At 39.9% G+C, this 26,627-nt stretch overlaps 1 protein-coding gene across 18 annotated transcripts in view; it reads right to left on the bottom strand.

The window, feature by feature from the left end:
• LOC119864445 (rho GTPase-activating protein 20-like) overlaps positions 1-26,627 on the bottom strand; it is a 136,605-nt gene that overhangs the window by 54,689 nt on the left and 55,289 nt on the right. For 17 of the 18 annotated variants that reach the window (XR_005373977.1, XR_005373976.1, XM_038564789.1 and 14 more), the window contains 10 exons: positions 26,301-26,490; positions 24,962-25,073; positions 22,903-23,078; positions 21,423-21,584; positions 19,518-19,627; positions 18,521-18,710; positions 17,189-17,300; positions 13,744-13,919; positions 1,352-1,461; positions 646-835 (listed from right to left, as the gene is read on the bottom strand). Coding sequence is in view for 16 of the 18 variants with exons in the window: in XM_038564789.1 (XP_038420717.1) it covers positions 646-835; positions 1,352-1,461; positions 13,744-13,919; positions 17,189-17,300; positions 18,521-18,710; positions 19,518-19,627; positions 21,423-21,584; positions 22,903-23,078; positions 24,962-25,073; positions 26,301-26,490 (1,528 nt within the window). In the remaining 2 variants the exon portion in view is untranslated. The remainder of the gene's footprint in view (positions 1-645; positions 836-1,351; positions 1,462-13,743; positions 13,920-17,188; positions 17,301-18,520; positions 18,711-19,517; positions 19,628-21,422; positions 21,585-22,902; positions 23,079-24,961; positions 25,074-26,300; positions 26,491-26,627) is intronic. The other variant, XM_038564790.1, reaches the window with a different exon arrangement.

The raw sequence follows: 26,627 nt of genomic DNA, 5'->3' as shown, positions 1-26,627 counted from the left end.
GCTTTGCTTAATGCTGGCTCTCGGCATGAGCTTGGGGAAAAGCTGTCATCTTATTAGGAATCTGTGGCTTCATTAGGATGTTCTGGAATATCTCACTAGTTTCTGTCTGATGTAGCAGAGGCAAAAGAGTAGCCAAGTATTATTCTAAATGAGCCACAACTTGCAGAGCAAAGCCAATGTGTTTGGAGCCATGGGCGCTCATAGTGACTGAATCACCTAGGATGTGCCAGTAATGACCACAGGAGCTGGGTCTTGTTACCATTGTGTCATGAGGAAGCCATGGCTTTGCCCAAGGTTACAAGCTCCCCCCTCCAGGATCAGGCTGAGAGTTGAACCTTGGCTTGTCAAACTCCGGAGCCCAGGTCTTTTTTATCATATTACATCACTCTTCTCTCTCTTTTGTTTAGTCAGTCTAGTATTGAATCTCCTGGATGGGAAAGAAGCGACTCAACTGCTCTGCATTTCCCACTTTAACAACACCCCTTCCCATATTCCACCAGAGAAGGATAGCAAACTCTGCCATTCCAAGAAAGCCTATGAAGATGTGCACTTTTCAGAACTGATCCTTCGCAATTACTACTACACATTTCAGACTCAAAGCATGGATTCTAAACCCCAGGGGACACATATGAGAGATCTCTCTACCTTTTTAATGAAGTTGTCTTCCAATTCCAAGCTGCAGGTATTAGGTGGACAAAGAATACTTGGGGCTATACACACTGATAAATCATAAGCTGTCATCTGATTGGATGAGGATTGTTGCTCAATGTTGTATAACACACCGAAAAGGTATCGCAAGAGAACAACATTCGCTTTTGGCAGCTGTGTTAGAAGCCTAAAGTCAGAAAGATGCACTTTTGAATAAGGCAAGTCATTGCACTTAGCAGTTGGAAGTATAAAGACGGAGAGCAGAGAACATCTTTCTAGGTCTAGTATACAACCTGCTGTAGCAGAGTTCCAGGCATGAACGTACACAAAAATGTTTTACCAAATTCAATTTCTGAGCTAACCCTCTCTGGTTAAATGTTTGACAAACTTTAGGTTATGCCACTGGCTGTTGATGCACTGGCATCTCTCAGGCCACTGACTTTTGTCTACCAGTTTCATATATTCAGAAGTTGTACAATGACTAAGGAGTCAATGTTAATAAGGTCAGGAGAAGTATAATAATAGCCATAAGGCATGCTTGTATTCTGAAACTGGCCTCCATTGGTGAGAAGAATCGAAACTATTTGGCATTGAATGTTATTTTAGTGGTCAAAGTGGCAAGAAGGAAGCCAATATTTTCCTAATAGTATATTGGCTGTATTTCTGAGCCATGACCAGAGTAGAGTAATTATTGCATCATTACCTCTGGGCTGCATTTATTTTTTCCTTCTCAGTCACTTCGTTAAGAACACCAAGCCATTTTTCATAGAGTTTGGATGAAAGTAAACTTCCTTCGATATTTTCAAGAAAATCCTTATGTGGATAAAAGAAAAATACACACAGATGCACTCACATATACAATATAGATATTGGAAATATTACAGAGAAAACAGTTGCAAACTTCAGTTTCAGTCTCTACTTACGTCATAGATACCCCAAACTGTGACCCACATGGAACTCTGCTCTGATTCTCTATTGACTTGCACGTGAAAAGCAGGTGTGTGGATTTTCTCCAACAAAAACGAAAGCATCTAAGCAGAGCCTAGGTTTCAGTGTAAATGAGGACAAAGCTCCCTTCTATCATATGACACTTTTGTGTGCTTTTCTGCAAACTACTACAAAAGCTACTCTCATAATCGCTTCATTCTTCCTTTCCTGTACTGTACAAAAGTAGAGAGTCTAATGGCAAACTCATGATGGTCCTGAGGACATATTCATTTCTAGTGTAGACCAATTCTCCAGATAGTTTGACATGATACTATTCAGGCCAAGGTTGCAGAGTCTGATTCTCCACAAAGATTAGTCAACTTTAGGTAGGGAAAGCTTCAGAAATGTCTAAGAACTCTATGCACACGTGGTCACCATCTTCCTAGTCTGTGCCTATAACACGGAAATAGAAAGGATCCTACTAAGTCTTGCTAGAAACATCAATTCCATGTGTGCACCTTCAAGAGGGCAACACTTATCATGCTATTTGAGTACCTAATGTATCATCATTCTTTCCCCTGTCTCTTGATGCCTATATATATATTTACTGGTGTGTTTACTGTAGTCCCAGTGTAGTAGTGGTCAGGGACTATTGGTATCTTTCATATAGTTGAACAGAAATGGGGGACAAGAAAAGACCAAATGTGACAAGGAAGAACCAAATATGACCTTGATTCTAAGAGTGTCATCATTACTGCCTTAACTTAGTTTTGTTGAGAACTGTTAGCAAGTGCCAAGGTTGATGGATTAAATTCTCTATTCTAGTTCTCACGTCTTTCTCCATTACGGTTTAGCAATAGAACAGGATATCTGTGATGTAGCTGTATAATTTCCAAATTAATCTAGTTCTTGAATCGATCTCTTGACTTTCCAGAATTCCAAACTACTTTTGTCTGTTGCACCTACTCCAAAAGTTCGATTTATCCAAACTGGCATGTAGCAAGAGCTGGTTAACATGTCATTAAACCTTGGATGGTGGGCTAGACATCACAAATATTAACTGAAGGATGCCTAGGATGTGGTGAAAGGAGACACAAATGGCAAAATCCTTCCTTCATGAGTTATAAAGTAAAAGGCATCAAGAAACAGGAGACAGTGATGGTTAAGAATGATTGGTCACCTCACTGAGCCTTTTTGTATTCCTTTTGTATTCCTTTTGTATTCCTCATAAACATTTGCTTACTATTGTGAAATTCCCTACCTATTCTCAAATTTTTCATATGATTTTTCTTTTGGAAACTGCCTTCATTAGGAGCGTGGTGAGGATGTCATCCAAAGCAGGATGTTTGCTTTGGTAAATATTATGTATGTGTCAGTGTATATTTTGAAATTTATTATTATTACTAGTAGTCAATTAGTATTAGTATTGTTCCATGTTGAGGTATACGAAACTCTGCATGACATACGAGGGTCCTCATTGGTCCTTAGACATGTCAGCTCACTGTTCTGTGAACGGAATTTCTGCTTCAATTTGGTTTCCATGGAGAAATGGTGCAGTATATCCCATGTACCTACTAGTGGTTTTGGGCTTTTTCCCCGGGGATGCCCACCTAAATTCTTCTACTCTATGCCGATGAATCATTTTGTTCCTAGAAAGCTAGCGTCTTTCAGAGAGTCTAAGCATCAAAGAGCACCCGTTTCTCATATTCCTCTTTGCTTCTATTCCCTGAGGCGTTGAGTTGTCTTTAAGGCAGCTTAAGACAGAAAGAAGGATGAGGGAAATAATATCTCAGGTAAAAAAAAAAGTGAGTTAGTATTTCCAAGATTACTTGCTCCCCCTAGTACCACCCTACTTGGAATTACCATACCAACTTCCTTAGGAATACGGCTGGGTACGAGAACTGAGGGGAGGAAAGCGGATGAAGTGAAAGGATATGTTGTATGGTTGTGTGAGTTAAGATGTGTGGTAGCTCCTTAAAAAAGAATAATGGCCTCCTCATCTTGTAAACCACCCCACCTTGGCGTGGTCCTGTTCACAGTACATCTCCCCATTAACTCTTGAAAGTCCCTCTTGCTTCTGGTAACACTCTTCCTCCACCATATGAAAGGAGGAGAAGCTACTTATGCAGACATGGTGGACCAATTGAGCCAGCACCAATACACCAATACCATAGGTTTGACTCAAGTCAAGTCCTTTCTCTCATGAACGCGGTCTGTTCAAACTCATTTTTAAAGAGTCACGCAGAACCTGTGTTGCCTAAGAGCCATTGATCAAAAAGAGGATGGAAGCAGGAAATAGAAACCCCCCTGCTATGGTTTAAACCAGAAGCCATTTATATAAATTATAAGTAGAAACATAATTATGATTATATGCTTTAGCAACCGTAGTATAATATAGATGTGGGATCTCCATTTATAAATTGTGTTAAAAAAAATCCCCAAATCACTGTTTATAGTCATACCAAGCATATTTGCCTAATATGCCAGAAGAACGTCTTGAGTGTTCTATGCTATCTGGTCTCCAACAGTAAGGATGAAGCCTCCCCCTGGACCTGGCTACCAGACCTTCGAAGAAAGACAGGAGCAGTTGGAATCATTGCCCTGGGGGAGCTCTTAGGCGCCAGAACAGGCTAAGTATCTGCCATGACCCCTGGCAACCTGCTGTCTGTGTTCTCCCTAAACCTAAAAAACTATTCACATACCGAGTGCATGCCTTCTATTGTTATGATCAACTCTTTGAATTCTCTCCCAAGAGAAGTGATGTCTTCTCACAAATAGCCCGAGGCAATTTCAATCAAAAACTGTATTAAGAGAATCCTGAATGCAAAAAGAAACACAATGGGGTGCTCTTTTTTATATTTAAGAGTTTAAGTCACATTTGGTTTTAAGACCTTGATCTAACCAAAACATGGATAGACTTCTATGAACAGCTCAGATTGATAATAATATATAGAACCCCCATGTTCTCTAGATAAATAACTTAGTGTGTACTGTTCCGTTGTGACTTGGGTACAGATTTTAAAATTCCTACTTAGTCATAGGCTTAAATTCCTAAGTTTGTCGCCTAAATTTCATCCTAACATTGTGATACCAAGGTGGAAACAAAGAAAAACAAAATCTTTAAAACTAGAATAGTTTCAAGCAACCTACCTCTTAACTGATTACTATATTGTGTACATTTTACTTCCAGGAAAATATGTGGGGTTGTAACTTTAGGATAATATCTGATTAAAATGTTGAAAGCATAGACAAAAGTCCTATGAAATCCATTTCTTAAAGGGGAAGGAATGTGTTTAATGAAAGAGGAAAGAATTCCTGTGGATTTTTTGTATGATGTGTTGTTTTGTTTTGAGGTAAAAATCAAGGTACTGGAGAATAAAACATGTCGGGTCTGTCAAACCGCAAGTCCCTTCTCAGATCCCTTGGGGCTTTGCATATTGCTGGGCTCAGGCATGTAGCTTTGGGGAAAGCGTCAATCAAGGAAGAGGAAGAAACAAGTTATTAGGATCGTGGCTGTCATTATGATGTCTGACAATATCCTCACTATTTTCTGATCTGATTAGCGAGGCCAAAGAAGAGAACCAAAGTATTTATTCTTAAATGAGCCACAACTTGCAGATCCGGCCAATGTTTTTTTGGAGCCATGGGCGTCATAGTGACTGAATACCTAGGATGTGCCAAGTAAAATGGACCACAGGGCTGTGGTATTGTTCCCATTAGTGTGCATGATGAACCATGGCGGCTTTTGCCCAAGAGTTACAAGCTCCCCCTTCAGGATCAGCTGAGTAGTTTGAACCCTCGGCCTTGGTCAAACTCCAGGACGCCCAGGTCCTTTTCTCTATCATATTATTGCCCCTCTTCTCGTTCTTTGGTTTAGTCAGTCTAGTAATTGAATCTCCTGGATGGGAAAAGAATGCGACCTGCAACTGCTCATATTTTCGCAATTTTTAAAACACCCGCTTCCCATTTTCGCACCAGAGAGGATAGCAAACCTCCTGCCATTCTCCAGAAAGGCCTAGGAAGACTGTGCACTTTTCAAACTGATCCTTCGTCAATACTACTACACATTTCGACTCAATCATGGGTATTCTAACCCAGGGGGACACAATGGAAGATCATCTCTTCCGAATTTAAGGAAGTTGTCTTCCAATTCCAAGCTGCAGGTATTAGCGTGGACAAAGATGTTGGGGCTATACACACTGATAATCATAAGCTGTCTTACGTTGATGAGGATGTTGCGGACAAGTTGTATTAACACACCGAAAGGTATCGCAGAGAGAACAGCTATTCGCTTTTGGCAGCTGGTGGTTAGAAGCCATAAGTCAGAAAGAGATGCATTTTGAAGAAGCAAGTAATTGCACTTAGCACTGGACAGAAGTATAGAGATGGAAGCAGGAACATCTTACTAGATGAGTTATCAGACCTGCTGTTAGGTCAAGTTCCAGGCATGAAGATAATACCAAATAGTTTACCTAATTCAATTTCTGAGTAACTCTCTATGGATATGTGTACAAACTTAAGATTATACAGTGCTGTTGCTGCTCTGGCATCTCCTTAGCCACTGACTGTTTCTAACCAGTTTTCATAATTCGAAGTTGTACAAGACTAAGGAGTTACTTTAAGGTCAGGAGAAGACGCAATTAGCCATAAGGATGCCTGTATTCTGACTGGCCCCGTGGGTGAGAACAATTGAAATTCATTTGGCATTGTATTGTCTACATAGTCAATTTGGGGTAATCTAAATAATAGTGAGAAGGGAATAATGATAGAGTAGAAGAAAAAATGTGTGGGAAATCAAGAAAGGGAGACATAACATAAAGACACCTAACTCTGGGAATGAACAGGGGTGATGGTAAGGGGAAGGAGGCAGGGGCTTCGGGGTGAAATAGGTGATGGCCGACTGAGCGGGCACTGCCGAATGAGCACTGGGTGTTACTCTTATGTGGTAATTGAACACCAATAAAAATAAATTTTCGATTAATAAAAAAAGAACCTTTGGCATTGAATGTTATTTTATGGTCAAAGTGGCAAGGAAGGAGGAAACCAATTTTTGTAATGGTATATTTGGCTGTATTTCTGAGTCCCTGCCAGTAGTAGAGTTTAATTATTCATCATTACCTCTGGCAGACATTTTATTTTTCTTCTGAGTCACTTCGTCAAGGGACACCAAGGCATTTTTCATAGAGTTTCCGATGAAAGTAACGCTTTCCTTCTGATATTTTCAAATAAGAATCCTTATGGTGGATAAAGAAAAAATATACACAGCAAATATACACAGAAACACTCACACACATTATATATGCATATATATAAAAATATATATTGGATAGTCACAGAGAAAACACTTAGTTGAAACTTCAGTTGCAGTCCTACTATCCTCATAGATACCACAATGTGACCCCCAATAAGGGGTCAGCGTTGATCTCCCATGGACTTACATGCAAGCAGGCTTGTGATATTGTATAAACAAATGATGAAGCAATCCAAGCAGAGCAACGCTTTCAGTGGAAAGTGAAGAACAAAGACTCCCTTCCATCATAGGCACTTTACTCTTTGTGTGCTTTATGCAAAACTACTACAAAAGCTACTCTCAATAATTGCAGTCATTCTTCCTTTCCTGAACTATAAAAGTAGAAGAGAGTCTAATGGCAACTTTGAGTACTGAGGATGTAATCTTCTAGTGTAACCAATTCTCCAGAGAGTTGACATGATACATTACAGGCCAAGGTTCAGAGTCCTGATTCTCCACAAAGATAGTCAACTTAGGTTAGGCGAGCTTCAGAAATGATCAAGAACTCTATGCACACGTGGTCACCAATACTCCTAGTCTGTGCCCATAACACGGGGAAATAGAAAGACCTACTAGTCTGCTAGAAACATCATTGTATGTGTGCACCTTCAAAGAGGGAAAACACTTATCATGGTTCATTACCGTAATGGGTGATCATTCTTTACCTGGGTCTTGATGCTTATATATATTAGGCTTGGCGTGTTTCGTTCTAGTCCCATGTAGTAGTGGTCGAAGAAAAGACTATTGGTATCTTTATATAGTTAAACATACTGGGGGGACAAGGAAAGACCAATGGTGACAAGGAAGGACCACTATATGACCTTGGTTCTAAGAGTTGTCATCATTATAGCCTAACATAGGTTTGTTGAAGCTGTTGCAAGTTCGCAATTTAGATGTATTAATTCCTCTATTCTATTCACAAAGTCTTCGTCCTATGACCATTTAGCAATAGAATGGGATTATCTGTTATGTAGCCCCCTAATGATAATTTTTCCAAATAATCCATTTCTGAGTCGATTTAGCTGAATTTTCAGAATAACCAAGTAAGCTACTTGTCTGTTGCACCTACTTCAAAAAGTTAGATTTATCCACACGGAGGCAGGTAGTCTAGAGTGTTACCAATGTCGTTATAACCTTGGTGGCAGGATAGGGACATCCATCAAAATACTAAAAGGATGGCCTAGAGAGTGTGGTGAAGGAGTGGGACACAAATGGCGAAAATCCTTCCTCACATGACTTATAAAAGTCACTAAAGAACACGGAACAATGAGACATGATGTTAAGAGAGTGATTGTTGCCGTCACTGAGCTTTATGGATTCCTCATAAAGTAACAGGGATGGTTACTATGTGAACTCTATAACCTTCTTCAAATGTTTCATATGAGTTTTCCTTTTGGTGAAAACGGCCTATCATTGGAGATTGTGGTAGAGGAGTGCATCAAAAGCAATGTTGGCATTTGACCGTAAACATTATGTAGTTGTCAGTGTAATATTGAATTTTGAATTACTCTTATTATTACTAGTCAGTCAATTAGTATTTAGTATTGCCTGGAGTCTTCAGGGGGTGGTGTGTGTTGAAACAGAGAATATTCTCAGTATGGGGCTTTAATCACCTACGTAGTGTCCTTAATTTTGAATCATGAAGTGTTTTCCAGTTTGCGAAGTTCTTAATCATTTTGCCCATGCGGCTCCTGGGCAATCATTAATGAAAGACACCATACAGCTTACTTACCACGGTAAGTGATTGTATAGAGCTAGAAACTTTCCCCACCTTTTAAAACAAATGGCTACCACACAAGGAGAAGACATTTGCTGTAATGCCTTCACCTCTGTCTCCAGAATTGTAGTTTCTTCTTTAGTGATCCACATGACTTTATATTACACCTGGTTTCTGATATGCCTCCGTTAGTGCGTCTTCTCATTAAGAAGAAAAAGGGGGAAAAGCGGACGATCCTGGTAAGAAACAAAAGAAGAGTATATGGGCATTTCATTCCGCAGAGCCCAGAGGTAAAGCTTTCTACCTTTTTGAACAGAGCTAGGGTAGTTGATGGTATATCTGGTTTTTAGGAGCCTGGAAGAGAGTAAGTTCGATTTAATTCTTTAGTCAGGTATCCTATAGTTTCTACCCAAATCACCTTTAAGAGGTCATACCTGAAACATTGTAATCACTTATTTTATAAATCAGATTTTTTCATTAATTACCTTTTAAATCAAACTTCCGTGTTTCAAGGCCATTGTGGAATCCTCGCCTGTTCCTAATTTACCATCTGTTTGTCCTTATTCCTTAACATAGATGCTCTCCCCAAGTAGTGGAAATCTATTTTGCATAACTCATTTCCCATTTGTTGATTCCTCTTAAGTGGATTGTATCCTCCATTCCTACTATCCTCTATTTCTCTCTTCCTCTTTTAAAAAAAAAAAGCTCAATGCTCTCTTATTTTATCTGATGACATTTCCTTACAGTGAGTCTTTCATGTCTTTGGCTCGCTATCTTCATCGATTGTTCTCCCTGCAGTGTGTAAAAGATAATAAGCTGGAGTCTGGTAGACCAAGTGATCGGAAACCTATTATCCATTCTGACATTTGTGTGACTGGGGCACATGCGAACATGTACTAAAAGCTTTAATTCTTTGTAACGTGTGGTAGGATGATAGTTCCAGCTACCACCCTGAAATTGCTGTGATGCAAGGACTGGAGTAAATAGCAAGCATGTAACTAACATGGTTATTTCTTTCACACCTAGGAGTAGACATTCCCAAATCCGTGCACGGGTTGCAGAGTAATGGGTTACTCAGAATTTCCACACTGACAATTCATTACACGATTTGGAGATAACACAGGCAAAGCTGTGGCTGTCATTTAACATCCTCTTTTAGAATTAGCAGATGTCATGATATGCCTCAGATGGTCTTTATGCATTAGGTAAGATATTTTCAGTTGTTAGATTAAGTAGACTCAGTGAAGGAGACCTGACGAACTACTGGTGAGTTCAGGAAGACAATAGCGAATGTTAAGATGATTCATGGCACACAGAGGTCCATTTTGCTGATTGAACAAGGCCATACCAGGGGTCTCTGTGGAGACAAGGTGGAATTGGACAAAACGTCGTTCTGTGTGTATTGGCAATATCTGCGTAGGTAAACACAATGAGCATGAGTCAAAAGCTTTCTCGCGCCAGCCAGGGATGTCTACATGATTTTCCACTTGAGGGTGTGTTTGCATGAGAACACTTGGGCCTCTCGAGGTCGCCTCTCCTCAGAAGGAAATTAATAAAGCCCTAAACTGAGACCTACCATTATTCGGTAAGCGGCATAGATGTCCATTCAAAGATTCCCATAAGGGAAACTCCAAAGAGCGTTCCCTGGTTTTGCAGACAGTAAGAGCTTGGTGTACTGGTTGTCTGGGGAGTGCCAATGTGGCTGGCAAGAAGGCCGAAGTCTCCTAAAGAAGTGCTTTTCAAGGTGTTCTGGACTAGAATCTGGCAGAAGAAGAGGAGAATAGGTGTGTTTTAATTCACTTAGCCTGTATTTTCACGATTGCATTATAGCGTGTGTTTCATTGCCAGGGTGTGAAGATGAAACTGAGTGCATGTTTGTGTGAGACTCTCCATAGGTTTTCTGAGTTGGCTAACAGCATCCTCATGACATGTTGATTCCTTGCCATTACTCCGTCAGACTATGGTTAAACCTTGAGAGAACTTGATCAGATTGACGTCAGTATTTCCTTGCATGTACCTGTCTCTTGCAATGCAAACGGAGCACTGAACGTAAGATGTTTGTTTTCTACGTGAAGTGACAGTGGGTTCAGCTGTCAGATACTGATTTATAAAGCTAGAAGGATTTGTATACCAAATCAGGTGGTTTGGAAATCTCTGCTTTCCAACATCCAGTACTGGAGTACCAGAAGTCCTGCACCAGATGAAGTCTCACACGGAGTGTTATGTGATCATAACCAAAGCATTGGTTGTGTAAAACTATGATTATGGAATGATTTTATTATCTATAAAAGATACAAACCACAGTACAATAAATTCAAAAAGTATGTCATAGGATATGTAAGGCCATTGGACAGAAAGAGGAGATAATTTTAGGAAGATTCACTCAATAAAATATATGGGCCCAAGGAAAAACTTTAAATGGAAATAGCCTGGTCTTGGAGGGTTCAATTTCTCATCATTGGAAAAACGAGATAAACGAGGAAAGTGTCAAGGGTCCATTATGAGATTTCACTCTTCATGACTTACTAACCTGTAGACAGTGTGGAGGGACCAACATGGGGACTTGGTACAATCTTGCGTTGTGCGCTTTGGAATCACTGATCACTCCACTGGCTGGATCACAGTTTGTTTTTCTGTCCTGAGCACATGAAACAAAACACTGTCTTGCAACGCCATATTCTCAGACATGAACTAGCTCATCTTAATTCCTGATGACCGAGATTGTCCAAAGATCCCTCACACAATGAGGTATATGGTCGTAACACGAAGACATGTCCAAAGTATGGAGGGATTATGGTGTGTGTCTCCAGGTTCTGAATCTAAAACTCCGTCTTACAACAAAATGGAGGTGTTTGCATGAGCTGTGATTACTACGGCTCCATAATAACCTCGCACGTAGTGCTGCAGGGGAACTCTCATCCTAGTTCTAAATTTGCTTTTTGAAGAAATGTTGTTGACTCCTAAGTTATTGAATCTTGACAAACATTTAAAGATTTAGAGACATTGACTTTGATCCACAGTTTAGCATGAATAGAGTGATACCAAGCTAGTATGGCCAAGGTTGTATAAGCTGCTGAATGGGGGGACAAACTGGATATTTGTACTCTGGAGAGATGGATTGACATCCAAGTCAGTCGCTTTGCTCTCAATGATGTGGTTCTTTCAACTAATTGTTTTCCTTTCAACTCATTTAAAGAGCATGGAATCGTGTGGTGCCTCAAAGAGCCCTGATCAAAAAGAGGATGGAGCGGAATATAAAGTCCCAGGCTCTGGTTTCAACCAAGCACATTTATATATTATAAGATAGAAAAAAATATTACTGCATTAATGTTTAACTAATAATAATCATATAATTAGATTGGGCATCCAGTTTAGAAATTGTGTTAAAAAATTCCCAACACGTACATACCATGCCTATCCTCCTAAATTACTGCCAGAAAATTGAAGTTTCTAATGCGTTTCTTGGTCCCAGGGACAGTTGAAACCTCCCTTGGGACCTGCCTAGCCAGCTTAAGAGAAGGAGCAGATGGGTTATTGCCTCGGGATGGGCTTGGGCTCCAAGAACAGGGCTAAGTATCATGCCATGACCCCTGGCACTATGCGCTGTCGTGTGTCTCGCCTAGAGCTTATTTTAAACGGTATGTCACAGGACCTGCAAGCCTATCTATTGTTATGAGACAAACTCTGAATCTCTCTCCCAATAAGAGAAAGGATGTCTCTTCAGAAATATCATAAGTGAGGCAATTTTCAATCAAAATGTACAAGAGAACCTTTGTATATGCCAAAAAGAGACAAAATGGGGCTCCTTTTTCATATGGAAGAGTTATAAGTCACATTTTGTTTATAACCTTGGATCTACCAAAAATGTGAGATGAAAGACTTCTATGTAAAAATTCAGAGTATGAAAATATATAGAAACCCAATTCTCCTAATAATACGAAGAGTAGATCACTTTCCGTTAGCGTTGAGGGGGGTACAGATTTTAAATATGTTTACTAGTCGCAGGGTGGACTAAAGTCCTAATTTGTCCGTCCTAAATTTAATACCTAATCACTTTTGGGATACCAAGAGGTAACAATCGTTAAAAACTGGGCACGTTTTCAAGTAAGTACCTTCTAAAAGTAGTATTTTGTAAAATTTGTTCAGAAAAATATGGATTGTAAGTAGTATCAATCTCTGATTAACTGATAAAGCTAGAAAGAGTCCTATGAAATCCATTTCTTAAATAGGGAAGAATAGTTTTTGCGAAAATGAATATTCTTGTGGATTTTTTTTTTGATGTTTTTCTTTTTCTTTTTTTTTTGTGAGTATAAAATCAACAGGGCGTGGGAAACTGTCTGTTCTGTTCTAACCCACAGTCCCTTCTCTATGTTTCTTTGCCTGCTTAATGCTGGCTCTGCGGCATGAGCTTGGGGGGAAAAGCTGGCATTTTATTAGAGAATCTGTGTGGCTTCAAGGTGGAATAGGATTTCCTGCAATAGTCCACTAATTTCGTGTCTGATGTACAGCAGGCAAAAGAGTAGCAAGTATTATTCTAAATGGCAACAAAACTTGCAGAGCAAAAGCCAATGTAGTTTGGAGCATGGGCGCCTCATAGTGACGTGAATCTCCTAGGATTGCCAGTAATGACCACAGGACGCTGGTCTTGTACCATTGTGTCATGGAGGAGCCTTGCTTTGCCCAAGGGTTACAAGCTCCCCCTCCAGGTCAGGCTGAGGAGTTGAACCTTGGCTTGTCAAACTCGCGGTCCCAGGTCGTTTATGTCTCATATTACATCACTTCTCTCTCTCTCTTTGTTTAGTCAAGTCTATTATTGACTCCGGATGGGGAAGAAGAAGCGGACTCAACGCTCGCGTTACCACTTTTAACAACCACCCCTGCCGCAAGATTCCACGATGATTCATGCACACAGTCCATTTTGACTGATCTGAACAGGCCTACATGGGTCTCTGTGGAAACAAGTGGAATGGACAAAACGTCGTTCAGTGTATTGGCCTCATGACTCTGCAGTAGGTAAATCAAATGACACTACCAAGTTTCTCACCCAAAGCCAGGTGCTGTCTAATGATTTCTCCATTTGGGGTAGGTTTGCATGAGGACACTTGGCCTCTCCGAGGTCCCTCTCCTCAGGAAGGCAATAAAAGACCAAACTGAGACCTACCAGTATTGGGAACGGGAAGTTGTCCTTATGAAATATATCCGTGAGGGAAACTCCAAAGAGCTGTCCTGATTTTTCAGACGGTGCAGCTGTGCACTGGTTGTTCTGCCAAGTGCCAGCACAGTGGCCAAAGGACGAGTTTGTGAAAGCACTGCTTTCCTTGGTGTTCTGGACAGAATCTAAGGAAGAAGGGAGATTAGTGTGTTTTAATTCACGTAGACTTATTTTCACCATTGCCATTATACAGCATGTTCATTGTAGAGGCTAGAAGAGGAAACTGAGTCATTTGTTGTAGAACTCTCCATGTTCTGATGTTGGCTAACAGCATCCTCATGGCATTGATGAGTTTCTTGCCAATAACTTTCAGACTGACGGGTTAAACCTAGGGACTTGATCAGACTCAAAGTGATTATTTCCTCTGCCATCAGTTACTGCCATTACACTGATCTGGAGGCACTGAAACTGTAGGTGTTTGTTTTTCTACTGGTGTGATCAGTGGGTTCAGGTATCAGATCTGATTTTATTTTTTTATTTTTTTCTGATTTTAAGAGCTATAAGTTTTTGGTATGCAAATCAAGCTAGGTTGTTAATCCTGTGCTTTCACAACCAGGCTCCCCTCAGCCTCAGATTCTCTCCTTGGGTTTCTGAGTGCTCAAGTTTCTACCATCCAAAGGAATTGCCTATCAGGACACAATCTGCCTGACCCCTACTTCTCTGGTTCCACTGCTCTGGGCCATCTTCAAGGATGACTTTCTGCAGTCAGGGTTCTTGGGAAGTAGTCATTACATGCTGGCTATGTGGTGTCTGTGTTCTCTTGTCAACCCCACCAACCCACCCAGAGATGATGTTTTTGGTTAAATATGTTTAACATTTACTGTAAAGAGCCTAACCACAATGAAGTGTGGAAACACACTTCCTCACACACACACTCAAACATACATGTGTATATACACCTACATACAAGTACAAGGCTTGAAAGAAAACATAGAAAATGCAAAACAATAAGAGGTTAGGAGTGCATTGATAGACCACCAGTTTCCAGAGATGATTTTTAATTACTCAACATTCCCTATTGAAGGAAGAACTTTCCAAAGAAAAGGAGATCAGCAGCGAGAAGCTGAGTTCAAATTTCTACTGCTCAGCTGTGAATGTTTCCCTTTGAAGATATCTTAACATTTCTTAAATAACCGATTGCTTTAAGAGTCAACAGATGAGACAAGCTGTCGAAGGATAAAAAGATGAGGAACATTTCACCAAATAACCTTAAACACTGGGCAATTTGGCTTTTTTGGGATATAGTACGTGCATCAGCACCTCCACTCGTGTGGGGCCAGCACTGCACCAGAAGCATCCTGGTTCTGCCACTTAGGAAGCTCAGCATTTTATTTTATTTATTTTTTTAAATTTTTATTTATTTATGATAGTTACAGAGAGAGAGACAGAGGCAGAGACACAGGCAGAGGGAGAAGCAGGCTCCATGCACCGGGAGCCCGATGTGGGATTCGATCCCGGGTCTCCAGGATCGCGCCCTGGGCCAAAGGCAGGCGCCAAACCGCTGCGCCACCCAGGGATCCCGAAACTCAGCATTTTAAAGCTTTGGTTTGCTCAACTGTAACATAAATGATGCTGCCTACACCAAGTTAAACTAAATATATAAGATACTACTCGGCACAAGGCAATAAATATTTCCAGGATCATTAATGAATGGGGTCGCTTCAAAAGGGTCGAATAATGTCAAATAAATCTGGGAAAAACTGGTGCATTTGACTTCCAAAAGGAAAATATGAATTTCCCAAGCCTATTTGACGAGAGAACCCTTTCTGGGAAAGGGAAAACAATGCATGGATCATATATTCTATATGCACTGATAGCAATCTCCGTCTATACACTGGCATAAGTCAGAAATGTACAGTTCTGTAGTTCTAAATAGCTCACTTGTTGTCCAGTTTGATTCTCTGTTCCAAGACTGGTAGAGATTTAGGTTTTCTTAATTGCCCCCATGAGTGTGTCTGTTCTGGAGTGTTCTGGTGCCAGACAGGTTGTAAAATGGTGAAGTGCCACTTATCTGATTGCTCTGTGTCATTGATGTATATAAATAGCCGCTGCGGGGTCCAGACTGCTCTCTGGTCCTGGGAAATTGGCCTGTACTCCTATTGCTGAGGCATGTCTTTCACACCCAGTGACTTTCTTTTTCTTCCATACTCTTCTGGGACTGAAGGAGATACATGTTCCATGTTGAGGTATAAGAAACTCTGCATGGACATAGAGGGTCCCATTGTTCTTAGACATGTCAGCTCACTGTTCTGTGAGGAATTTCTGCTTCCATTTGGTTTCCATGCAGGAAATGGTGCAGATATCCCATGTACCTACCTAGTGGTTTTGGGCTTTTTCCCCTTGGGATTGCCACCTAAATCTTCTACTCTATGCCATGAATCATTTCTGTTTCCTAGAAAGCTAAGTCTTTAAGACTCATAAGCATCAAAGAGCACCCTTTTCCTCATATTCTCCTCTTGCTTCTATTCCCTGAGGAGGTGAGTTGTCTCTTAAGGCAGCTTAAGACAGAAAGAAGGATGAGGGAAGGAATATCTCAGGTAAAAAAAAAATGAGTTAGTATTTCAAAGATTCTTCCTACCCTACTTGGAATACCCCTTAGGAAATGCTGGTGTACAGAACTGAGGAGGAAAAGCCAGTGAAGGAAAGGATATGTGTGTAATGGTGTTGCTGTGAGTTTTATGATGTGTGGTCTTAAGAAATAATGCCTCCTCATCTTGTAAACCACCACCTTTGGCATGGTCCTTTGCACAGTCCTCTCCCACATTAACTCTTGAAAAGTCCCTCTTGCTTCTGGGAACTCTTCCTCCACCATATGAAAGGAGGAGAAGCTACCTTATTGAAGACATGGGGACCAATTGAGAGCCAGCACCAATACACAAATACCTAGGTTTGACATCAAGTCAAGTCCTTTTCTCTCAATGACGCTGGTTCTTTTCAACTCATTTTAAAGAGCACCAGAATCCTGTGGTGCCTCAAGAGCCATTGATCAAAAAGAGGATGGAGCAGGAATAAAACCCCCCCTGCTCTGGTTTCAACCAGAGCACATTTATATATTATAAGTAGAAATTAATAATTATGCATTATATGCTTAACAACATGTATAATATAGATGTGGGATCCATTTAAAATTGTGTTAAAAAAAATCCCCAAACACTGTATCATACCATGCTATTTCCTAATACTGCCAGAAACGTCTTGAAGTTTCTATGCTATCTTGGGTCTCCAACAGTGTGAAGCCTCCCTGACCTGCTAGCCAGCCTTCAGAAGAAGGAGCAGCTGGGAATCATTGCCCTGGGGATGCTCTGGGCTCCAGAACAGGGCTAAGTATCTGCCATGACCCCTGGCAACCTTGCTGTCTGTGTCTCCCTAAAGCCTATTAAACTATTCACAGTACCTGCAGCCTTCTCATTGTTATGACAACTCTTTGAATTCTCTCCCAAGAGAGAAGTGATGTCTTCTCCAAATATCCCGAGGCAATTTTCAATCAAAAACTGTATAAGAGAAGCCTGTAATGCAAAAAGAACACAATGGGGTGCTCTTTTTTATATGGAAGAGTTATAAGTCACATTTTGTTTATAGACCTTGGATCTAACCAAAAATGTGAAAGACTTCTATGAACAATTCAGAGTTGATAATAATATATAGAAACCCATGTTCTCTAATAAAATAACTTAGTGTGATACTTTCCGTTGCACTTTGGGTACAGATTTTAAAATTCTACTAGTCAGTGGGCTAAAGTCCTAATTTGTCGCCTAATTTCATGCCTAACATTGTGATACCAATGGTTACATCTTTAAAACTAGAATAGTTTTCAAAGCAACCTACCTTCTTAACTTTACTTATTGTGTAAAATTTTACTTCCAGAAAATATTGGGTTGTAACTTAGGATAATATCTGATTAAAATGTGTAAAGCATAGACAAAATCCTATGAAATCCATTTCTTAAAGAGGGAAGAATGTTTTTTGGAAAGAGGATATTCCTGTGGATTTTTTTGATGTTTTGTTTTGTTTTTGAGTAAAAATCACAGGTCTGGAGAGAAAACATGTCGGTCTGTCTAACCGCAGTCCCTTCTCATGTCTTGCTTTGCCTAATGCTGGCTCTAGGCATGAGCTTGGGGAAAAGCTGTCATCTTATTAGGAATCTGTGGCTTCATTAGGATGTTCTGCAATATCTCACTAGTTTCTGTCTGATGTAGCAGAGGCAAAAGAGTAGCCAAGTATTATTCTAAATGAGCCACAACTTGCAGAGCACGGCCAATGTGTTTGGAGCCATGGGCGCTCATAGTGACTGAATCACCTAGGATGTGCCAGTAATGACCACAGGAGCTGGGTCTTGTTACCATTGTGTCATGAGGAAGCCATGGCTTTGCCCAAAGTTACAAGCTCCCCCTTCAAGGATCAGGCTGAGAGTTGAACCTCGGCTTGTCAAACTCCGGAGCCCAGGTCTTTTCTATCATATTATGCCACTCTTCTCTTTCTTTTGTTTAGTCAGTCTAGTATTGAATCTCCTGGATGGGAAAGAAGCGACTCAACTGCTCTATATTTCGCAATTTAACAACACCCCTTCCCATATTCCACCAGAGAAGGATAGCAAACTCTGCCATTCCAAGAAAGCCTATGAAGATGTGCACTTTTCAGAACTGATCCTTCGTAATTACTACTACACATTTCAGACTCAAAGCATGGATTCTAAACCCCAGGGGACACATATGAGAGATCTCTCTACCTTTTTAATGAAGTTGTCTTCCAATTCCAAGCTGCAGGTATTAGGTGGACAAAGAATACTTGGGGCTATACACACTGATAAATCATAAGCTGTCATCTGATTGGATGAGGATTGTTGCTCAATGTTGTATAACACACCGAAAAGGTATCGCAAGAGAACAACATTCGCTTTTGGCAGCTGTGTTAGAAGCCTAAAGTCAGAAAGATGCACTTTTGAATAAGGCAAGTCATTGCACTTAGCAGCTGGAAGTATAGAGATGGAGAGCAGAGAACATCTTACTAGATATAGTATACAACCTGCTGTAGCAGAGTTCCAGGCATGAATGTATACAAATATGTTTTACCGAATTCAATTTCTGAGCTAACTCTCTATGGTTATATGTTTGACAAACTTAAGATTATACCAGTGCTGTTGATGCTCTGGCATCTCTCTTAGGCCACTGACTTGTCTACCAGTTTCATATATTCAGAAGTTGTACAATGACTAAGGAGTCTACTTAATAAGGTCAGGAGAAGAGCAATAATAGCCATAAGGCATGCCTGTATTCTGAAACTGGCCTCCGTGGGTGAGAAGAATTGAAATCATTTGGCATTGTATGTTCTCATTCATTTGGGGAATATAAATAATAGTGAAAGGGAATATAAGGGAAGGGAGAAGAAATGTGTGGGAAATATCAGAAAGGGAGACAGAACATAAAGACTCCTAACTCTGGGAAATGAACTAGGGGTGATGGAAGGGGAGGAGGGCAGGGGCTAGGGGTGAATAGGTGATGGGCACTGAGCGGGGCACTTGACGGAATGAGCACTGGGTGTTACTCTGTATGTTGGTAAATTGAACACCAATAAAAAATAAATTTATTATTAAAAAAAAAGAAACCATTTGGCATTGAATGTTATTTTAGTGGTCAAAGTGGCAAGAAGGAAACCAATATTTTGTAATGGTATATTGGCTGTATTTCTGAGCCATGACCAGAGTAGAGTAATTATTGCATCATTACCTCTGGGCAGCATTTATTTTTTCCTTCTGAGTCACTTCGTCAAGAACACCAAGCCATTTTTCATAGAGGTCCGATGAAAGTAAACTTCCTTCGATATTTTCAAGAAAATCCTTATGTGGATAAAAAAAAATACACACAAATATACACAGAAACACACACACACATATATATGCATATATAATACAAAATATATATTGGAAATATCACAGAGAAAACACTTAGTTGAAAACTTCAGTTGAGTTCCTACTTCCTTCATAGATACCCAAACTGTGACCCACATAGGGGTCAGCTTGACTCTCCATTGACTTGTACATGCAAAAGCAGGTTGTGGATATTCTCTAACAAAAATGAAAGCATCAAAGCAGAGCATAGCCTTCAGTGGAAAGGAAGACAAAGCTCCCTTCCATCATATGGCACTTACTCTTTTGTGTGCTTTTATGCAAACTACTACAAAAGCTACTCTCATAATTGCATCATTCTTCCTTTCCTGAACTATACAAAAGTAGAGAGTCTAATGGCAAACTTATGATGGTCCTGAGGATGTATTCATTTCTAGTGTAGACCAATTCTCCAGAGAGTTTGACATGATACTATTCAGGCCAAGGTTGCAGAGTCTGATTCTCCACAAAGATTAGTCAACTTTAGGTAGGGAAAGCTTCAGAAATGTCTAAGAACTCTATGCACACGTGGTCACCATCTTCCTAGTCTGTGCCTATAACACGGAAATAGAAAAGACCCTACTAAGTCTTGCTAGAAACATCATTGTATGTGTGCACCTTCAAGAGGGAAACACTTATCATGGTATTCAAGTACCTAATGGATGATCATTCTTTTCCTGTGTCTTGATGCCTATATATATATTTACTGGCGTGTTTTACTCTAGCCCAGTGTAGTAGTGGTCAGAGACTATTGGTATCTTTCATATAGTTAAACAGTAATGGGGGACAAGGAAAGACCAAATGTGACAAGGAAGGACCACATATGACCTTGGTTCTAAGAGTGTCATCATTACTGCCTTAACATAGTTTTGTTGAGAGCTGTTAGCAAGTGCCAATTTAGATGGATTAAATTCTCTATTCTAGTTCTCACATCTTTCTCCATTACCATTTTAGCAATAGAATGGGATATCTGTTATGTAGCTGTATAATTTCCAAAGTAATCCATTTCTTGAGTCGATCTACTGAATTTTCAGAATACCAAAGTACTTTTGTCTGTTGCACCTACTCCAAAAGTTAGATTTATCAAAAGAGGCATGTAGCTAGAGGTGGTTACCATGTCGTTATAACCTTGGATGGCAGGATAGACATCTCAAATATTAACTAAAGGATGCCTAGGATGTGGTGAAAGGAGACACAAATGGCAAAATCCTTCCTCCATGACTTATAAAAGGCACTAAGAAACAGGAGACAATGAGACAATGATGGTTAAGAATGATTGGTTGCCTCACTGAGCCTTTTTTAGATTCCTCATAAAGTAAACATGTGCTTACTATTGTGAACTTCTATACCTATCTTCAAATGTTTCATATGAGTTTTCTTTTGGAAACTGCCTTCATTAGGAGTGTGGTGAGGAAGTCATCAAAAGCAGATGTTTGCTTTGGTAAACATTATGTAGGTGTCAGTGTATATTTTGAAATTTCTTATTATTACTAGTAGTCATATTAGTATTAGTATTTTGCATGGAGTCTTCAGGGGGGTGGTGTGTGTTGAAAACAGAAAGTATTTCTCATGTATGGGGCTTTTAACTCCTACAGTAGATTCCTTAAATTTTGAATTCATGAAGTGTTTTCCAGTTTGAGAAGTTCTTAATCAGTTTTGCCCATGTCGCTCCTTGGGCAATCATAATGAAAGACACCAATCACAGCTTGACTTACTCATGTGTGGATAAAGCTAGAACTTTCCCCACCTTTAAAACAAATGCTACCACAAGAACAGATTTGCTGTAATGCCTCACTCTGTCTCCAGAATTTAGTTTCTTCTTTAGGATTCCACATGACTTTATACTACCTGGTTTTCTGAATATGCCTTCCGTGAGTGGTCCTTTCTCATTGATAAAGGAAAGCATATCCTGTAAGAAAAAAAGAAGAGTATATGGCATTTCATATCCCAAGCCCAGAGTAAAAGCTTGCTACCTTTTTGAAAGAGCTAGGCTATGTGATGGTATATGGTTTTAGAGCTGGAAGGAGTAAAGTCAATTTAGATTCTTTAGTCAATGTCTCCCTATAGTTTCTACCCAAAATCCACCTTAGAGTCATACACTGAAACATTGTAATCACTTATTTTAATCAGATTTTTTTTCATTGAATTTACCCTTTTAAATCAAACTTCCGTGTTTCAAGGCCTTTGTGGAATCCTCGCCTGTCTCCTAATTTACCAGTCTTGTTTCCTTATTCCCTTACATAGATGCTCTTCCCCAAGTATGGAAATCTTTTTGCCATACTCATTTCCCATTTGTTGATTCCTCTTTAAGTGATTGTATCCTCCATTCCTACTATCTCTATTTCTCTTCCTCTTTAAAAAAAAAAAAGCTCAAATGCTCTCTTATTATTATCTGATTACATTTCCTTCATGAGTCTTTCACTGTCTTTTGCTCTATCTTCATGTTGTCTCCCTGCAGTGTAGAAAGATAATAAGGGCTGGAGTCTGATAGACCAAGGGATCGGAAACCTATTATCATTCTGATCATTTGTGTGACCTGGGGCACATGCGAACTATATTGAAAGCTAATTCATTTGTAAAGTGTGGAGGATAATAGTTCTAGCTACCCCCTAAAATTGCTGTGATGCAAGGACTGGGGTAGTAGCAAGCATGTAACTAACATGGTTAATTTCTTCACACCTAGGATAACATTCCCAAATCCAGTGCAGGGTTGCAGAGGTAATGGGTACTCAGTAAATTTCCACACTGACAATTCATTACACTGATTTGAGATAACACAGGCCAAACTCTGTGGCTGTCATTTAACATCCTCTTTTAGAATTAGCAGATTCATATATGCCTCAGGATGAGTCTTTATGCTTAGGTAAGATATTTTCAGTTGTTAGATTAAGTAGACTCAGTTGAAGGAGACCTGAGACTACTGTGAGTTCAGGAAGACAATAGCAGAATGTGAAGATGATTCATGCACACAGAGTCCATTTTGACTGATCTGAACAAGGCCTACAAGGGTCTCTGTGGAAACAAGTGGAATGGACAAAACGTCGTTCTGTTGTATTGGCCAAATGACTCTGCAGTAGGTAAATCAAATGACACTAGCAAAGCTTCTCAGCCAAAGCCAGGGACTGTCTAATGATTTCTCCACTTGAGGGTTGGTTTGCATGAGAACACTTGGCCTCTCCGAGGTCCCTCTCCTCAGGAAGGCAATAAAAGACCTAACTGAGACCTACCAGTATTGGTAAGGGCATGATGTCCTTATCAAAGATATCCATAAGGGAAACTCCAAAGAGCTGTCCTGGTTTTGCAGACAGTAGAGCTGTGTACTGGTTGTACTGGGAAGTGCCAATGTGCTGGCAAAAGGCCGAGTCTCTAAAAGAAGTGCTTTTCAAGGTGTTCTGGACTGAATCTAAGGAAGAAGGGAGATTAGTGTGTTTTAATTCACTTAGCCTTATTTTCACGATTGCCATTATACAGTGTGTTCATTGCAGGGTTAGAAGAGGGAAACTGAGTCATTTGTTGTGTAGAACTCTCCATGTTCTGATGTTGGCTAACAGCATCCTCATAGCATTGTTGAGTTCTTGCCCATATCCTTCAGACTGATGGTTAAACCTTGGAACTTGATCAGATTGAAAGTCAGTATTTCCTGTGCCATCAGTTACTGTCTTTGCAATGCAACAGGAGGCACTGAACCTGTAGATGTTTGTTTTCTACTGGAGTGAACAGTGGGTTCAGCTGTCAGATCTGATTTTAAAAGCTAGAAGGATTTGGTATCCAAATCAGGCTGAGTTTGGAAATCCTCTGCTTTCACATCCAGTCTGAGACCAGAACTGCACAGATGAGTCTCCACTGAAGTGTTATGTGAATCATAACCAAAGAATTGGTTGTGTAAACTACTGAGTTATGGAATGATTTTTATTATCCATATAAAAGTATACAACACAGTACAATACAATTCAAAAAGTATGTCATAGGATATGATAGGCATTGAAGAAAGAGGAGATAATTTGTAGGAAGATTTCCTCAATATAAATATATGGGACCAAGGAAAAAACTTTAAATGGAAATAGCTGGGTCTTGGAAGGGGTTCATTTCTCATTCATTGGAAAAACAGATAAAGAGGAAGTGTCAAGGGTCATTATGGAGATTCCAGTCTTCAGTGACTTACTAAACTGTAGACATGTAGGTGGATGGACCACATGGGGACTTGGTAGCATTCTGCAGTTGTGCTCTTTTGGAAATCACTATCACTCTCACTGGCTTGGATTCAACAGTTTGTTTTTCTGTCACTGAGGACATGAAAAACAAACACTTGTCTTGCACCAGCATATTCTCAGACATGGCACTAGACTCATCTTAATTCCTGATGACACGGATTGTCCAAAAGCTTCCCTCAACACAATGAGGTATATGTCGTAAAACGAAGACATGTCAAAAGTATGGAGGGATTGATGATGTGTGTCTCCAGGTTCTGAATCTAAACTCCGTTTTACAAAAAATGGGGTGTTGCCAGTGAGCTGTGATTAGCTAGGCTCCAATAATACTCGCACTAGTCTCAGGGGAACTTCTCCTAGTTCTAATATTTGCTTTTTAGAAATGTTTTTACATCCCTTATCTTATTGAATCTTGACAACATTTCTAAGATTTAGACTTTACTTTTATCCACATGTTAGGCATGAATAGAGTGATACCAAGCTAGTAATTGGCCAAAGGTTGTATAGCTGATAAATGGGGACACTGGAATTTGTACTCTGGAGAGATGATTGACATCAAGTCAAGTCCTTTTCTCTCAATGATGCTGGTTCCTTTCAACTCATTGTTTTTCCTTTCAACTCATTTTAAAGAGCACTGGAATCGTGTGGTGCCTCAAGAGCCACTGATCAAAAAGAGGATGGAGCAGGAATAAAAGTCCCATGCTCTGGTTTCAACCAGAGCACATTTATATATTATAAATAGAAAAAAATAATTATGCATTATATGTTTAACTACATATATCATATAATATAGATGTGGGATCCATTTAAAATTGTGTTAAAAAAATTCCCAAACACTGTATCATACCATGCTATCTCCTAATACTGCCAGAAACATCTGGAAGTTTCTATGCTTTCTTGGGTCTCCAACAGTGTGAAACCTCCCTTGACCTGCTAGCCAGTCTTCAGAAGAAGGAGCAGATGGGTATCATTGCCCTGGGGATGCTCTGGGCTCCAGAACAGGGCTAAGTATCTGCCATGACCCCTGGCAACCTTGCTGTCTGTGTCTCCCTAAAGCCTATTAAACTATTCACAGTACCTGCAGCCTTCTCATTGTTATGACAACTCTTTGAATTCTCTCCCAAGAGAGAAGTGATGTCTTCTCCAAATATCTTGAGGCAATTTTCAATCAAAAACTGTACAAGAGAAGCCTGTAATGCAAAAAGAACACAATGGGGTGCTCTTTTTCATATAGAAGAGTTATAAGTCACATTTTGTTTATAGACCTTGGATCTAACCAAAAATGTGAAAGACTTCTATGAAAAATTCAGAGTTGATAAAAATATATAGAAACCCAATTCTCTAATAAAATAAGAAAGAGGAATACTTTCCGTTGTACTTTGGGTACAGATTTTAAAATATTACTAGTCAGTGGACTAAAGTCCTAATTTGTCGCCTAATTTAATACCTAACATTGTGATACCAAAGGTTACATCTTTAAAACTAGGATAGTTTTCAAAGTAAGGTACCTTCTAAAAGTTTACGTATTTTGTAAAATTTTGCTTCAAGAAAATATTGGATTGTAACTTAGTATCATATCTGATTAAAATGTATAAAGCATAGACAGAGTCCTATGAAATCCATTTCTTAAATAGGGAAGAATAGTTTTTGGAAAATGAATATTCTTGTGGATTTTTTTTTTGATGTTTTCTTTTCTTTTTTTTTGAGTAAAAACTCACAGGGCTGGGGGAAAACATGTCTGTCTGTCTAACCACAGTCCCTTCTCATGTCTTGCTTTGCTTAATGCTGGCTCTCGGCATGAGCTTGGGGAAAAGCTGTCATCTTATTAGGAATCTGTGGCTTCATTAGGATGTTCTGGAATATCTCACTAGTTTCTGTCTGATGTAGCAGAGGCAAAAGAGTAGCCAAGTATTATTCTAAATGAGCCACAACTTGCAGAGCAAAGCCAATGTGTTTGGAGCCATGGGCGCTCATAGTGACTGAATCACCTAGGATGTGCCAGTAATGACCACAGGAGCTGGGTCTTGTTACCATTGTGTCATGAGGAAGCCATGGCTTTGCCCAAGGTTACAAGCTCCCCCCTCCAGGATCAGGCTGAGAGTTGAACCTTGGCTTGTCAAACTCCGGAGCCCAGGTCTTTTTTATCATATTACATCACTCTTCTCTCTCTTTTGTTTAGTCAGTCTAGTATTGAATCTCCTGGATGGGAAAGAAGCGACTCAACTGCTCTGCATTTCCCACTTTAACAACACCCCTTCCCATATTCCACCAGAGAAGGATAGCAAACTCTGCCATTCCAAGAAAGCCTATGAAGATGTGCACTTTTCAGAACTGATCCTTCGCAATTACTACTACACATTTCAGACTCAAAGCATGGATTCTAAACCCCAGGGGACACATATGAGAGATCTCTCTACCTTTTTAATGAAGTTGTCTTCCAATTCCAAGCTGCAGGTATTAGGTGGACAAAGAATACTTGGGGCTATACACACTGATAAATCATAAGCTGTCATCTGATTGGATGAGGATTGTTGCTCAATGTTGTATAACACACCGAAAAGGTATCGCAAGAGAACAACATTCGCTTTTGGCAGCTGTGTTAGAAGCCTAAAGTCAGAAAGATGCACTTTTGAATAAGGCAAGTCATTGCACTTAGCAGTTGGAAGTATAAAGACGGAGAGCAGAGAACATCTTTCTAGGTCTAGTATACAACCTGCTGTAGCAGAGTTCCAGGCATGAACGTA

Source organism: Canis lupus, chromosome 19 (genome assembly GCF_011100685.1).
Source record: "Canis lupus familiaris isolate Mischka breed German Shepherd chromosome 19, alternate assembly UU_Cfam_GSD_1.0, whole genome shotgun sequence".
Lineage (NCBI taxonomy): Eukaryota > Metazoa > Chordata > Mammalia > Carnivora > Canidae > Canis > Canis lupus.
This window is presented reverse-complemented; position numbering and strand designations above follow the sequence as displayed.